The 16,448-nt window shown below is 38.4% G+C and overlaps 1 protein-coding gene and 1 long non-coding RNA gene across 3 annotated transcripts in view; one reads left to right on the top strand and one right to left on the bottom strand.

The window, feature by feature from the left end:
* ADAMTS20 (ADAM metallopeptidase with thrombospondin type 1 motif 20) overlaps window positions 1-16,448 on the top strand; it is a 263,623-nt gene that overhangs the window by 148,196 nt on the left and 98,979 nt on the right. The window contains exons 16-19 of the mRNA XM_073619942.1: window positions 2,724-2,819; window positions 3,284-3,450; window positions 9,361-9,490; window positions 14,132-14,258. Of these exons, the coding sequence (XP_073476043.1) occupies window positions 2,724-2,819; window positions 3,284-3,450; window positions 9,361-9,490; window positions 14,132-14,258 (520 nt within the window). The remainder of the gene's footprint in view (window positions 1-2,723; window positions 2,820-3,283; window positions 3,451-9,360; window positions 9,491-14,131; window positions 14,259-16,448) is intronic.
* Window positions 1-16,448, bottom strand: part of LOC141132008 (uncharacterized) — an 83,685-nt gene that overhangs the window by 5,563 nt on the left and 61,674 nt on the right. The gene's annotated exons all lie outside the window — the stretch shown is intronic.

Here is a 16,448-nt window from a genome sequence, read left to right as displayed (position 1 = left end):
ATTTGGGTACAATGTTGCTTGACCACGCAATTGTCAGTTAAAAATAATGCAGTGCTATATCGCAAAAAATGACCTGGTCATTAGGGGGTAAAACCTTCCAGGGCTGAAGTAGTTAACTAGAACACCTTGACAGACTGACTTGCAATACAATGAAACATCAATTTAAGAAGACTGTTTATATGGCTTGTTTAGTTTATCAGACAATCTGATAGCAGATTACAAATTGTTCAGATGGCTGAAAAAAAAAATCTGTTCATCGTATACATCTAATCCTACGAATATATTACTGTCTGTAAAAAAGTCCTAAAATATTTGTATAATTTTAACTTTCAGGCTTATGTTTTATAGTTTCTGTTACTGTCTTTTGTTCCTATGCACATTTATAGGTTACATGTAAAGCATCTTCTAATAAGAGAAATATGTTGGCTGCCATGTCTAACTTTTCTTCCTAAAAATGCTAGTCGCATTGAACGTTGGCTGATTAAATGATCAAAGTACGGTACTTTAAAACCACTTAACCTCAGGCCTCTTTCACACATGCGGACCGTTCAGATCCGCCTGTCAGTTTTTTCAGGTGGATCTGAACGGTCGCTTGCTGCCTACTTATAGCCAAAGACAGCCAGACAACTAACATTTTCAAAGGGAGGTCCACATTTGCAGCCTGTTTGCTTCAATAACAGTCTTCTTCCAAGCTTATCTCCATTCAAAGCTATTTTCCTGTAGTATTGGATTAATTAGGGAATGGTTAGAAGATCTCTTTTTTATGTCTGTGTGCTGTTGAGGTGATATCCCTTACTTCCTCTCCTGGAGAATACCAGGAATTGTGTAGACATATTTCCTAAGGCGGGGAAATCTCCTCATAGACAGTCACTGTCGCTGGAACTAAAAATGCAAATATACAGGAAAGAGCTAAGTGGCTAAACAGAGTGGTGTGCCAAGCTAAAAGGGAAAAATAACTATAAATAAATGGTGCACTTATTCAAAATCCTTGTGTCGTATAAAGAAAAACCCAATACCATATCATGACTATAGAAGAAATACTCGATGAATCAATAATCCACCAGAATTATGACTAAAAGATGTCCATATCCAGTATGCAGTATTAGCACTTATTTAAAAAAAACAACAAACATCAAAAAAATCTAAAAGGAAAAAAACTTTTTTGTGATAATCCAATAAAAATGTGCAAGTAATTAATCCACAGATTAGTGAATAGGTACCTCCACCAGCCACCATTAAGTGAAATGGCCGCTCACCTTCATGAATGACCAGAATGGTCAAACAGCGCCTTTTTACATATAAGGTCTTCAGGTTCTGTGGTCCCGCCTGATACGATCCGTCTCACCAGAGGTCCACCTGTTGGGATTATCTCAATCCACTCCTCTCACCAGCAGTCCCCCTGTTGGAACTATCAAGATCCCCTCCTCACGCCTCACGTTTTTTTCTCAGAATATATAAAAAGAGTTCATAGCGCAATATTGCTAAAACTATCCATTTTTTATCTTAAGAATATAATGTGTACACACAGTTAAAACATCTTTAGATTAAAACCAGAATTAAACCAGAAACGACTTGGCTGAACCCCTCCACTTTACATATTCGGGGTATTGTAGACACCGGAAATGATGTCACTGGCCCCATCCAATGCGTTGCGTCACTTGTCTTCTTCAGGGATCCCTGAGTGGTCACAATTTATTTTCAAGTACTTTTCAAGTAATTGTGACCACTCTATATGCTACACTTAGATTGGCGCTGCGGTTCTTCATTGTGTTGTGACTGGAACTAGTGTCCCCATTTGATGACTTCCCCTCACCTTCTGTTCCAGTGACAACCATAACATTTTGAATTTCCATCACTTTTTGTCTTGCTGGCCAGCAGAATAAATGGAGAAGGTAAGTCTCTCTAACAGGCCCGCAGACAGCAATAAAAAAAAGGCAGAGATACTAGCCCTTCCCTACATTTAAAAAAATATGAAACATTTGTATTTCTTTCTAATACCTTCTCTCTAATATCTAAATAACAGCCATAACAAGGTACATTGTACACTTCATTTGTTTTTCCAGTAATATTGATTTTTAACTGACATGTTTGTCTGTCTACTAACAAGGATAATATATGAATTACAAACAGAACTAAATGTTGAAAGCTGTATTTGTTAAACATTGTGCTCTATTTATAACCCCCTCCCCCCAAATAAAACTCTAGCCAGCCACAGTAGATTTTTTTTTTTTGTTGGAGACTGCTGCCATCTGGTGGTAAATCTTTACAAATATATTGTTTGCAATTTTATTTGCACAGTGATTTTTCTAGGTAAGGATAAATATAGTGTTATCATTGAGATTGCAAAAATTTGGAAATTCTCTATTTAAAACTATGAATGTGGTCTTATGCCTTTGCTTGTGTTGATAGTACATGCATTTATAATTTGTACAAATGTTTGTCTGTGATGTGACTCAAAATATTGTTAGCTTATTTTGGATAACATACATTTAAACGCTTTGCTGTCAGCAACAGATACACAAGGTTCATTCCGTATGGCATAAAAACAAATTTTAGTCATTACTTATCCCGGTGTCTACATAGTAGCGCATTTTACTCCTTAGGTAAAAATTTTATTTTTGTCAGTAAGTAGTAATAGTTTGCAAAAAAAAAGAAAATGATCCCTTCAGCTATTTTCAGCTCATATCACCAACAGAAAATTGAAACTATTTTTGTTTTTTCAGGATATAATACCATTGTTAAAATTCCAGCTGGGGCAACAAATATTGATGTGCATCAACATAGTTATTCAGGAAGACCTGATGATGACAATTACTTAGGTAATTATAAGTAAGCACAACATTTATATGACCATTCGTTGATCATGGGGGTTAAGTGGGTCAAGTGTTATTCAAATAATCTTTAGAGCAGGGGTCTTCAGACTTATTATGCAAAGGGCCAGTGAATTGTCCTTCAGACTGCTTGGGGGGGGGGCTGAATTGTGGTCAGTAAGATTAAAAAAGAGGCCTCAGTTTTGAAGGTCAGTGGGAGTAATAACTACCCATGCATCACTGGTTAGTGGGAGTAATTAATGTCAATATAGATATTACCAGACTCTATGTAATAATCTTTCTGAAAGCTGCTGTTATATTTTGGTGTTTATTTAGTATTATATTAGCACAGATAGCACATATATGAATTTTCACTTTGTGGTAAGGGACAGCACATTATGTTATATCAAGGCTATTATGTAACAGATATGGTATATTTTTCTAATATTGTCATTCATATATGTTTATTTCAGCTTTATCTGACAGTCAGGGAAATTTTGTCCTCAATGGCAATTTTGTTGTAAGCAGATTTAAAAGGGAAATAAATGCCCGAGGTGCTGTTTTGGAATATAGTGGTTCCGACAATGTTGTAGAAAGAATAAACTGCACAGACCGTCTGGAGGAGGATTTAATTCTTCAGGTAACTCATTAAATATATTGTATAATAATACTAAATAATCATGTGACTTTTCCTTTTTATCTCATTGTTAAAGTCATTGATGCTTATTCTTCCCCGTGTAACATAACTGTATTGGCTGTCAATCTTGCCATTATGTTCGTTCTTTTCCACTTTCTTTAACAACCAATTGTTTGGAAAAAGAGTAATTTGGGAAAAAACAAATAACACTGAGGGAGGTGCTTAGAACAATTTTTATCCATATGGTTTTACCCTTTTTTTCCCAAAAGTAAAATAAAAAACAAACAGTTGCAATAACCAGTTAAAAAGTGCTAACTGGAGCTGGGTTGCAATTTGTTTGTCTCTTATTTAAAAGACAAATATACTTTTGTTGACCTTTTTTGTTATTTAATTAGTTGTCCCAACCCTTAAATGCTCCTCATTAGATGTTATAATTACCATCAACCCCGATCCAGCGATCTGCACTGTGCAGCCCTACTTGGAGCTCTACAGTCTTTCCTCTGCAGCCCTATTCATTTTTATGGGTGGGCTGTATTCCAAGCAAGCATTTAAGGCCATGAGTATGGAATCCCATAAGAATAAAAGGGGCTGTGGCACTTATATACAGTATAAAGCTGCTATTTTTAAGCTGAACACTAAAGATCTCTGGATAATGGTTCTGTAGCTTTTAGGGGCTTTGGTGCAGCTGATTAATAAAAAAGAAAAAAAAAGAACAAGTGACAACAAAAGTGCAGTATAAAAGAAAGCTGAACATAGACATTTGAATCTTGGCTGGTTCAGCAGGGACTGGCCAAGATTTAAACCATGTATGGGCAGGTTGACCAGCATGTCTTATTTTTTATGTGATTATTGGCAACAGCTACAACCACTAGCAATAATCACTGTGTGCTCCCCCCACGAGGAGAACGCAAAAGCTCTGCGGGAGGGATTCAGCGGGAGGGAAAGCAAGCTATTTTCTTTCCTGCAACTACTTGTTAAGACTACGGTTGCTGATGCAAACTTTTACAGCAGAATAAACAGTATTGTCACCCTACTAAACAGTGGGAAATAAAAAAGGATGTACTGGCATTATGAACAGATAATAAAAGTATGTTATAGGAGAGACTCAGAAAACCAAAAACTGTCAGTTTTGACAGGCAGCATTATGTATGTAACGTTTAATTTTCCAATAGTTACACGTTACGGCATTCTAAAAAGCATTTAATATGAAGTTACTAAACGTTAATCTTTGCAAAAACGAATGTCTTGTTTAAGAGCAGATACGACAAAATGCTCACTTTTACATTATTAAGGCTTTTCTGCACCCTCCTCTAATTTAGCTTCGCTATGTTACTGGGAACAGTTCAGATCGTGCCATCTATAGTGCCATCAGCAGAAAGCATGACAACACATTTACAAATTAACTATCAACAAAACACAAGCACTTTTGAATTTTTAGAGTCTGGCTGAGCAACCCTTGGTGTGATACGACACCTCATCCCAATAGTTTGAGAATCAGATTAGAGGGGGAAGAAGTATAGGGATTATGGCGGTGCCAAGAGAAACAGAATACAATACTTGAGAATAAAAAATTGTATTTATTTAACAAAAATCAATAAAATTAGACATGACAATCACATAGACAAGGTGTGCGGAAAATTCTAAAATCAATTCTGTAGCAAAAAATATTTCACATCACTTGGCCTGATGATTGTGACGGCCAGTTCAGTGAGTGGGTATTCAGATGCCCGACATGTTTCGCCAGTATTGGCTTCTTCAAGGACAGTTGTTTGATACCTAAAGCGCTACAGAGCTTTCTATGAAGAGAAATATAACAATGAATGTTTTAGAACAATTGATACACTAAAGTACAAAAAGATATATATATATCCATATGTTTGCGAGCTGTCCGGGCAGACTATCCCCCACCACCCAAAGTGTCCCCTAAGAGCCCACCCACACCACAGGGTGCCAAAAAATGCCCCAACCAGGCTATCCAAGGATGGTAAAATACCTGCAATTCACCAGGGATGGATGCTACATGCCTCCGGAGCAAGGCCTCAAAAACAGAGATCACAGTAAATGGCTGCAGGGGACAATAAGAGGGACCTGACGGAGAATATGCCTAAAGAAATATATATACAAACACATTATGTACATATAGCGGGGCCCGAGGACCACACATCAATTTAAAGTGAGAAATTTAATATTGGACTAACATAGTCTCTAATTTACTTATAAGTAAGCTATTCAAATTGGGAGACAGGACACCGGAAAACAGCCATTATTAGGAGTGGTTCATCATAGGATGAAAGATGTAGAAGGTGTCACTGGAAAATGGTAGAAAAAGGGGGGGGGGGGAGACATTTATATGCCAGGTAATGCTATCCAAAAATGCAGGTCTGAAAACGCTAATTGCGATTCAGCTGTAACCAATGACAAATCTAAGTATAAACGGATTTACACTCACCAATAGTATAATCAAGGGTGGATTATACTACTTGATTATACTATTGGTGAGTGTAAATCCGTTTATACTTAAATTTGTCATTGGTTACAGCTGAATCGCAATTAGCGTTTTCAGACCTGCATTTTTGGATAGCATTACCTGGCATATAAATGTCTTCCCCTCCCCCGCCTCCCTCTTTTTCTACCATTTTCCAGTGACACCTTCTACATCTTTCATCCTATGATGAACCACTCCTAATAATGTCTGTTTTCCGGTGTCCTGTCTCCCAATTTGAATAGCTTACTTGTAAGTAAATTAGAGACTATGTTAGTCCAATATTACATTTCTCACTTTAAATTGATGTGTGGTCCTCGGGCCCCGCTATATGTACATAATGTGTTTGTATATATATTTCTTTAGGCATATTCTCCGTCAGGTCCCTCTTATTGTCCCCTGCAGCCATTTACTGTGAGCTCTGTTTTTGAGGCCTTGCTCCGGAGGCATGTAGCATCCATCCCTGGTGAATTGCAGGTATTTTACCATCCTTGGATAGCCTGGTTGGGGCATTTTTTGGCACCCTGTGGTGTGGGTGGGCTCTTAGGGGCCACTTTGGGTGGTGGGGGATAGTTTGCCCGGACAGCTCGCAAACATATGGATATATATATATATCTTTTTGTACTTTAGTGTATCAATTGTTCTAAAACATTCATTGATTGTTATATTTCTCTTCATAGAAAGCTCTGTAGCGCTTTAGGTATCAAACAACTGTCCTTGAAGAAGCCAATACTGGCAAAACATGTCGGGCATCTGAATACCCACTCACTGAACTGGCCGTCACAATCATCAGGCCAAGTGATGTGAAATATCTTTTGCTACAGAATTGATTTTAGAATTTTCCGCACACCTTGTCTATGTGATTGTCATGTCTAATTTTATTGATTTTTGTTAAATAAATACAATTTTTTATTCTCAAGTATTGTATTCTGTTTCTCTTGGCACCGCCATAATCCCTATACTTCTTCCCCCTCTAATCTGATTCACAAGCACTTTTGAAGTTTCAACAATGCAAGAATATTTCTCCATAGTGAGTACAGGATAAAAATCATACAGATGATAATGCATTTCAGCCAATACTGGCTTTAGTCGTAGCAAAGTATGGATAGATCCCCTATATCCTACCCACCAAAGTAGGCAAGATAAAGATAATCACTGAACTAGATTATCAAACGGGATCCAGAATTCATATCTAAAGACATCAACATTTATAAAAACTGCTTACCAAACTCTATATATAGATAACACAGCATATGAATGAAGAGAAACAGAAAACATATAAGAAAAATAGCACCATTATGCCCCGTACACACGATCGAAATTTCCGACAGAAAAAGTCAGATGGGAGCTTTTCATCGTATATTCCGAAAGTGTGTATGCTCGGACTTTTTATGTCAAAAATTCAGACGGACTTAGATAGAGAACATGTTCTATATTTTTCCGACGGAACAAATTCCTATCGGGAAAACTGCTCGTCTGTATGCTGTTCCGAAATGACGCATGCTCTGAAGCAGGTACGAGACGTCGCACGTTTTGTCCCGTCGTACATGTTGTACGTCACTACGTTCTTGATGGTTGGAATTTGGTGTGACCGTGGGTATGCAAGACAGCTTGAGCAGAATTCCGTCGGAATTCCGTCGGAAAAACCTTCAGAGTTTATTCCGATGACAAAACCGGTCGTGTGTACAGGGCATTAGATGTGGAGGTCAATATCCCACCTTGAGACCGCTTCATTCACACAGTCTTTTTAATATTAAAATAATATACTACTAAAGAATAAGCATTTTTATCTTAATGCATTTACAGTATTTGCCCCCCTCCACTTTTGCCAGTCAAAGGTCAAAAATATCAAATAACACTAAGGCTGAATAGAACACAAAATGAGGTGCATTTACTTTGCCTTGCCTTAACTGCACTGCCTAACTCCCTCCATCTGCTGCTAATGATTCCTAAAAGTGCCATTCAAACCAGCTATGTGGCAGATCATCTTTCTTGCTTTGTGTGATTAGTTTATAACAAGAAAGAAAGGTCACTGACAGGATCAACCAGTTACTTCAGATAGAAGAATTTCATGATGACTATGACCATAATTTGGAAAATACACATATGTAGAGATGGGCTGAACCACCCCCCCCCCCCCCCGGTTTGGTTCCCACCAAAACAGCCAAACATCACAAAAAGTTTGGACCAAACACCAAACCCCATTGAAGTCTATAGGACCCGAAATTGAAAAATCAAAAGTCCCCCATTTTGAAGGCTTGTATTATTATTATTATTATTATTATTATTATTATACAAGATTTATATAGCGTTGAAAGTTTACGCAGCGCTTTACAACATCAGGGCAGACAGTACAATTACAATACAATTCAATACAGGAGGAATCAGAGAGCCCTGCTCGTTAGAGCTTACAAGCTTATATGCAAGTTATTGGCCATAAAAAGGATATGAGGGTCGGGGTACTGCCCTGGAGGACATGTATCATTGCAAAAAAGTTTTTTAAAAAACAATTGTTTATCAAGGAGCAGTGATTTTTATAATGCTTAACGTGAAACAATAAAAATGAAAAATTCCTTTAAATATAGTGCAGTGTAACGTATATAGAACCTGCTGCAGCAAAACTGACATTTCTACAGGAAAAAAGGCATTTAAATGTACTTCACAACTGCAAGCTATTGCTGGCACCTGGCAATACAAAAAAAATGGTTTGGGGTCCCCCCAAAATCCATACCAGACGCAGCCTGACAGGCCAGGAAAGGGGGGGGGGGGCGAGCGCCATGTTGAGGGCATGTGGGCTGGTATGGTTCGGGGGGGCTTGCTTGTCCCCCCCTTGCCTAGCCTACTAGGCTGCGTGCTCGGATAAGGGTCTGGTGTGGATTTTGGGGGGGCCCCATGCCATTTAAAAAAAAAAATGTTGCCTTTTTTTTATTTTATATTGCCGGAAATTTTTTCTTTCTTTTGGCTGTGAGTGGGGAAGCCTGCTGACAGCTGATGACTCATTAGTTGTTAAAGAAGCAGCGGCCGGCTTCCCAGCCCCACTCCCTAACAACATATTTACTGTGCGTTCGGCGGGCTAACATCGCGCCGAACACACAGAAAATTTGGGTGGTCGATGAAAGGGTGATGTTCGGACCGAACTTTTGCTCAGCACGAATGTTTGCCCAACACTACACATATGTGAGCACACACATAGTAAATATATTTAAGGTAACACACTTTAAGGTAAATTGAGGCACTTTATGGTGCCTGCAGCCAAGCCTTAGTATGACTTTAGATGTTGATTTATTTTTGTGACTGTATGCATTAGTCTTTATTTAAAAGTAGCCTTATTTCTCCTTAGCTTTCAGGAGAAAATCAAGTGATTTTCCTATTTTGTTACCTATACTTGTTTTAAGGATATGAAATATTGCTGGTTCATGTTTGTTTTTCAGATCCTATGTGTTGGAAATTTATACAATCCTGATGTACGATACACATTTAATATTCCCATTGAAGATAAAAGTAACCAGTTTTATTGGGATTGGTATGGACCTTGGCAACCCTGCAATAACATATGCCAAGGTACTGATATCAAGCTACACTTTGAAGCAAATTTCTGTTTTGCAAATTATAACAATCTTAAGCACAAATGAAATCATTATATTGTAAGATTAAGATATACCTAAATCATATCATACTATGTCGTAAGGTTTAAATGTTTATAAATTCATAATTTGCTTGGTGACGTGAAAATAATGGTCTATATCGGTAAGGTCAACAGTAATTATATAGAACTTCTGAAAGCTGTTGCAATGTGATTGCTGAGGTTTTACTTTTTTAATATATTCTTGTCCTCCATACAAACAAACAGTAACCTGCGTAAGTGGAAACAGACACTGGTTACAGAGTAAAACATCCCAGTGTAAAACAATAAAAGAGACCCCCCCCCCCCGCAAAAAAAACCCCACAACAAATACAAAAAGGGGTAATAACCCAGCCCCGGTACAGTCTTGCCTAAAGTCTTGCCTAGACAGATATGCTCCCTACATTGTAAAAAAAGAAAACTAAAGTGCTGATGTGGATTCTCTATAAAATAACAAAACACCAAAAAGACATATGTAAGCTGCAACCAACCAATTAGTGCTGTGACACCTGTTGCTATAAATCAATATAAAATATGTTGGTGTGCTTATCATACTATCCCCATCTGTTGGAGTGGTGCTTATATATAAAATACTAAACCATAAGAATACCCTGATATCATAATCAGTAAAGTGAATAAGTGCAAATAAATAATCAATCAATAAAGTCAATAAATGCAAAAAAATGCATCAAAAAACATATACCCTGATATCACAATCAGTAAAGTGAATAGGTGCAAATGAATATATCAATCAATAAAGTGAATAAATGCAAATGGATGCATCAAAAAACATATAAGGGAACACACATCCCTAGATATATGTAGATGAAAAAAAAAAAAGAAATAAGCGGGGAAGGAGTCAGTGACGTCTTCGCATAGTGTTCGGCATACATAGCTGTATGAGCGGTGAAGCTGTCTGACCATTATAACAAAAACAATTCAGCTACTGCAAATGTGTGAGTGGATTACATTGTTTGCCCAGTCTTGTAGCATTTAAAAACACTGCGCAATGATGGTTTTTCTTTTATCTTTATGTGAATCATCACCTTGAAAATGTATTCATCATGCAACTGTGATCTGTGAGAATTGAAATACAAGCAAGTTCAATAAAGGCAATTGATTGGACATTTAGACCTCAGCTGGATTAACACAAACAGACACTATTTATTGATTTTTTTTCCCATCTACATATATCTAGGGATATGTGTTCCCTTATATGTTTGATGATGCATCTATTTGCATTTATTCACTTTATTGATTGATATATGTATTTGCACCTATTCATTTTACTGATTGTGATATCAGGGTATATGTTTTTTGATGCATTTTTTTGCATTCATTCACTTTATTGATTGATTATTTATTTGTACTTATTCACTTTACTGATTATGATATCAGGGTATTGTTATGGTTTAGGATTTTATATATAAGCACCACTCCAACAGATGGGGATAGTTTGATAAGCGCACCAACATATTTTATATTGATGCTCACTACATTACCCTCCAGCCAGAGTTGTGATTTATAGTGATTCCGTGCAGTGACTCCCTGCTCTATCGTACAGGAGAATGTCTGCTTATGTGGTCCTTCCCTCCTCAATTCCCCCATACCCTCACCAGGAAATACAGTAACCTCTAGGTATATGAATAGGCCGCCTATTGAGAAAATCCTTACATTGGTCTCCAGCTAGCCTGCACTCACCTAGCACTCCAAAAACTTTTCCTTCAGAACTCTGCAGGAAACCCCAGGATCAGTGAATGTAGCTGATCATGTAGTTATTCTGAAACTGTGTCCACAGAAGCCATCCATCCTCACCAAACCTTATCAAGTTTGGCTAGAGCCCCTCTGCTTAGATAGGTAGCTTTATAAAATGGCACTGTTTTGTTGACCAGGGATTTCCAGGTCTCCAAGGTTGGGGTAGACGAATTCTTCCACGATAGCACAATTCATTTTTTAGCATAAAACAATAATAGGGTGAGAAGAGTTTGTATAGCCCTAGTAGTGGCCAAAGGTTCAACCAAATGCAACAAGCACACTTCAATGGACAGGGGGATTGAAATAGAGGTGACCGATTTAATACAGTGGGCTATAGCTTGCCAGTATGTTTTAATATGAGGGCAGTCCCAAAATATATGCATGAAATTTGCCATAGGCGTTGAGCATCTCCAGCAAAGAGACTGTTGGTTCCCAAACACTTTCGCTAATCTACCTAGTGTTAGGTATATTCTATGTAGGAATTTGTAGTGAATTGGTAGAGACTAATTATTGAAACACAGTACCCCACATGTCACTGATGGGCTCGTTTACAAAATGATTTGAGGATGTTAATACAGTACAATGTGTGAAGATTTACTTCAGTTATTCAGTCATGTGAAAAGGAAATCTTTGTTTACTTATTTTATCTGCACATGACTGGATAATGCAAGTGGCTATTAACACAATTGATCATGTGAATATTCTTAAATCGTTTAGCATATCAGCCTCCATGAGTTTTAATTTTTACCTTATAATATGTGGTGTAATCCTTCCTTTTTTTTTACCAATTTGTTCATTGACATATGGGATGATATTAATGTATTTGTGCAAGCCTTGTGTAGTCAGATATCATAAAGTAACACCTTCAACAGGCTACAAAATATATACAAATGATTTGGACATTTAAATAAATAAATAAATAAAAGCTTTCAATCAGACAAACAGAGTGTCAAAACAAATTGTGCTGTCTCTTTAGCTAAAGCCAGCCATAGACGGATCAAAATTTGGCGGGTTCAGCAGGAACCGGCTGAATTTTGATCCGTCTGTGGACAGGCTGGTTGTATTGAAGTTGATCCATCGATTATGATTTTTGACCTTACAAGATCTGTGGAAAATTTTTTTTTATCATTCAGTCTCGTGTATGAGAAAGATTTGTTCCCTTTTTGGGGTCACAATAATGGGTTGAAGGGAACACATATGTTCTCTCTACTAGTATTATTTGTTTATTGTTGTTTTGCTTTTTCAGTATCAAGATGGAGCCTGTGGAGCCTGTACTTAAGACCCAGCAAAAGCTATGATGTTTAGGATGCTGTTGATGTTGTTTTACAATTGTGGAGGATATGAATTATTTTATATTTATATTTATTTTGCATAACAGGGCATTACACATGTCGCAAAGGATATGATAAATAAGAGATACTACGCAGTACTATCTTATAAAATGTATTTGACATTGTAAACAGCAAGGAGACCTCTGAGGATAGATTTGGTGCATTCGCTGAGAAGTATAGTACAGCCTATGCAAACATTTTGTCTGAATCAATTTATCCTTCAATGAAATTACAAGTTTGGAACTATCCTCAACGCAATCCTCCCAATCTTCCCTGTCCAGTGCCAAAATATCCCCCTTCCACTGCTCCCACAGTTTATCCATCTTAGGAGACACACTAAAGAGAGCTAAAAGAGAAGTATGGGGTATTAAAAAAAAAAAGTTATACTCACCTAGGTAGATGCAGCATTGATCCGATGCTATATCTGTCCCCTGCCGCCTCTGCACTGAGAACTGAGTGATAAAACACCACTGATCACTCAGTTCTTCCCTCTGTTCTGAGCAGAGAGCCATGAATGTCAGTCCCTGGCTCTCTGCTCTGCCCCTCCAGTGCTCACTGGAGCACTAAGCCAGGGGGAAGGAGGGAGCAGCTGGCTTAGTCTCCTAGCAGCACAGCTGAGAGGATGAGCCAGCTGCCAGTCCAGGCATCTGGGTGGATCCCGACTGTAAATTCAGAGTCTTTACCCAGCTGGCTGAGTGACGTCAGCCCACTCTCAGCTGAAAACGAGTCACAAGAGTGTAGAATGAACTGCACTCCTGTGATCCATAGGAGAAGTAGGGCCAAAACTAGCAGTGGTCATACTTCTCCTTAAATAAAGGAAGAAAGAGGGAGTCCTGGGAAAGAAGGCCCTCTGTCAGATCTACCTGGGGTCTGGGAGGGTGCAGGAATTGTGACAGAGCTGCATGTCAAAGTTGAAAGTAGCAGAAATACATCCACCTGGGTAGACTAAATTTAGAAGAAAGATCCTGAAAGGACAGCAGGGTACCTGTAGGCATAATATTCCAAAGCATCTTAATCCCAAATTGTGTCCAGACCTGGGGACTGGGTAATAATTTGAAAAGTGAATGGTCCACAATGGATGGTATGTGCCACTAAACTTACCAATTATAGAGGAAAGAGCATACTGATATCCATGGCTGCCCCCTCCCTCCATCCCCAAAAGTTACAGCAGCAGGTATTTTGTGTTTTACAGCAAAAATGTTGTAGTAAATTGCAAGATCTGCTTATAATGTCTGGCCCTCCCCCTGTAAACTTCATTAACTCTTAGTATGTGTTAAAGGTACCTGAAAATAAAATAAAAAAATAAGCATTTCTATATACCTTACCCCTTTCTTCCGCATTGATGGACACAATGTCACCATCCTTCCAGGAAGATTCCTGGGAATTGCAGAGCAGGTGAAATCACGGGAAAAATCAAACTCCCTTTAGTGCTACTACAAACTGTAATCATACATTTACTGTCACAAGTATTTAATTTATCATATTAACTTTTAGGTGTTCGCAGGAGAAAGGTAACTTGTCTACGTAGAAATGACCGTGCTGTTGTTTCTGAGCAGAGGTGTGAGAATTTACCTCGCCCAGAATCCATAACTGAGCCATGTAATACAGACTGTCAGTTAAGGTAAATATACACATAGGATGCTTGTATACTCCCTACTTATCTTCCCCAATAAACCTTCATTATTTGTGCTTGCATACATTATCAAAGTACAGTAAAACGGAAATTTAAATAGCGTCTTGCACAGTAATTAAATTATACCGTGAAATGTTGAGTGGTCTTGTTTAATGTCAATGAGCTAAGCAATATTTATGAGAACAGTAAATCCATAAAAGCAGTCAAAACGAACAGTGAAGGAAGAGAGAAACAGTTAAAGTGATTGTAAAGGCTCGTTTTTTTTAAATAACAAACATGTTATATTTACCTCCTCTATGCAGTTGGTTTTATACAGAGCAGCCCCGATCCTCCTCTTCCCGGGTCCCTCTTTGCTGCTCCTAGCCCCTCCCTCCTTTGAGTGCCCCTCAGTCAGCAGTTTGCTACAGGGGGCACCCAAGCTGAGTCAGAGCTCTGTGTATCCATTCAGACATGGAGCCCTGAACTGGCCACGCCCCCTCTCTCCCCTGATTGGCTGGCTGACATTGATTGACAGCCGCGGGAGCCAATGGCGCTGCTGCTTCGTCTTAGCCAATCAGGAGGAGTGTCCTTGATGACTGAGGGGATGCTGGAGAGAGAAGGGGCTCAGGTAAGTAATTGGTGGGTGATGAGGGGGCTGCTACACACAGAAGGTTTTTTTATCTTAATGCATAGAATGCATTAAGATAAAAATCCTTCTACCTTTACAACTCCTTTAATGCATTTTGTGCTGTGCTCAGCGCTTACTCATGTTATGAGTACTCAGGTTATGAGCACTCAGTGATTACTCATGTTGTGAATACTCAGGCACAAAGCGTGTCAACTGTTTCACTCACCTTCTACTGTTAGTTTTGACTGCTTTTATGAATTTACTGTTCTACTAAAGATTGTATAAGAAGACCAGTTGCTAGCTGGGCTGGCACCCTTTATATGCTGGATGTTGAGTCCTGTGGTGTGGGTTGACTTGGAGCAGTGTTTAGATACTTTAGCTAAGCAATATGTTCACTTAAATGACTGCCCTCCCAAGCATCACATATGCCTCTCCCTCCTCTCTCTTGTTGTTCTATCAGCTTCAGGGAGCAAGGAAAGGAAGTTGTGTGTAAGCTCTAAGTTGCTCTAGTTGCAGCTTGCATAGGGCTAAGGGCTGTCTTCTCAACAACTTGTGACAGCTTTTGGCCAGCCATCAAGCACTAGGGCTGTCACATGCTCCTTTATAACAAAGTACTTTCTTTGTTTTCAGCAACTAAACATTATGAAAAAAGAGTAAAGGAAAGGTGTGTATGTGCTGCTGCTGAAAAGGCATCAAAGCAAGCATTTTTCTTTGACCTGACTGTACAGTTAACATACAGAATTATCATTTATAATTATTTTACAGCTTATGCTTGCCCTTGGCTGCTACTGCTCAGCTTACTATTAGCCAGTACTGCTTCTCCAGTTATGTTTTTTTCTGTTTTACCTTTAAATTGAATTGCTTATGTTGACCAAAGTGTATTAATCAGCACTAGGGATGAGCCCTATGTTCGAGTCGAGCGTAAGTTCGACTCGAACATCGGGTGTTCGCCTGTTAGCCGAATAGCAAACAATTTGGGGTGTTGGGGGCAAATTCGAAAGCCACAAAACAACCTTTAAGTCTATGGGAGAAATCAAAAGTGCTAATTTTTAAGACTTATATGCTTGGTATTGTCACAAAAAGTGTTTGGGGACCTGGGTCCTGCCCCAGGGGACATGTATCAATGCAAAAAAAAAGTTTTAAAAACGGCTGTTTTTTCGGGAGCAGTGATTTTAATAGTGCTTAAAGTGAAACAATAAAAGTGAAATATTCCTTTAAATTTCGTACCTAGGGGGTGTCTATAGTATGCCTGTAAAGTGATGCGTGTTTCCCGTGTTTAGAACAGTCCCTGCACAAAATGACATTTCTAAAGGAAAAAAAAATTATTTAAAAGTACTCGCAGCTATAATGAATTGTCTATGGGAGAAATCAAAAGTGCTAATTTTAAAGGCTTATATGCATGGTATTGTCATAAAAAGTGTCCTGGGGGGTGTCTATTGTATGCCTGTAAAGTTGCTCATGTTTCTCGTGTTTAGAACAGTCCCTGCACAAAATGACATTTCTAAAGGAAAAAAGTCATTTACAAGTACTCACGGCTATAATGAATTGTCGGGTCCGGCAATACAGATAAA

The sequence above is a fragment of the Aquarana catesbeiana genome, linkage group LG03 (genome assembly GCF_042186555.1).
Source record: "Aquarana catesbeiana isolate 2022-GZ linkage group LG03, ASM4218655v1, whole genome shotgun sequence".
In the NCBI taxonomy this organism is placed as follows: Eukaryota; Metazoa; Chordata; class Amphibia; order Anura; family Ranidae; genus Aquarana; species Aquarana catesbeiana.
Note: the sequence above shows the minus strand (reverse complement) of the source record. Positions and strands in the feature narration are given on the sequence as shown.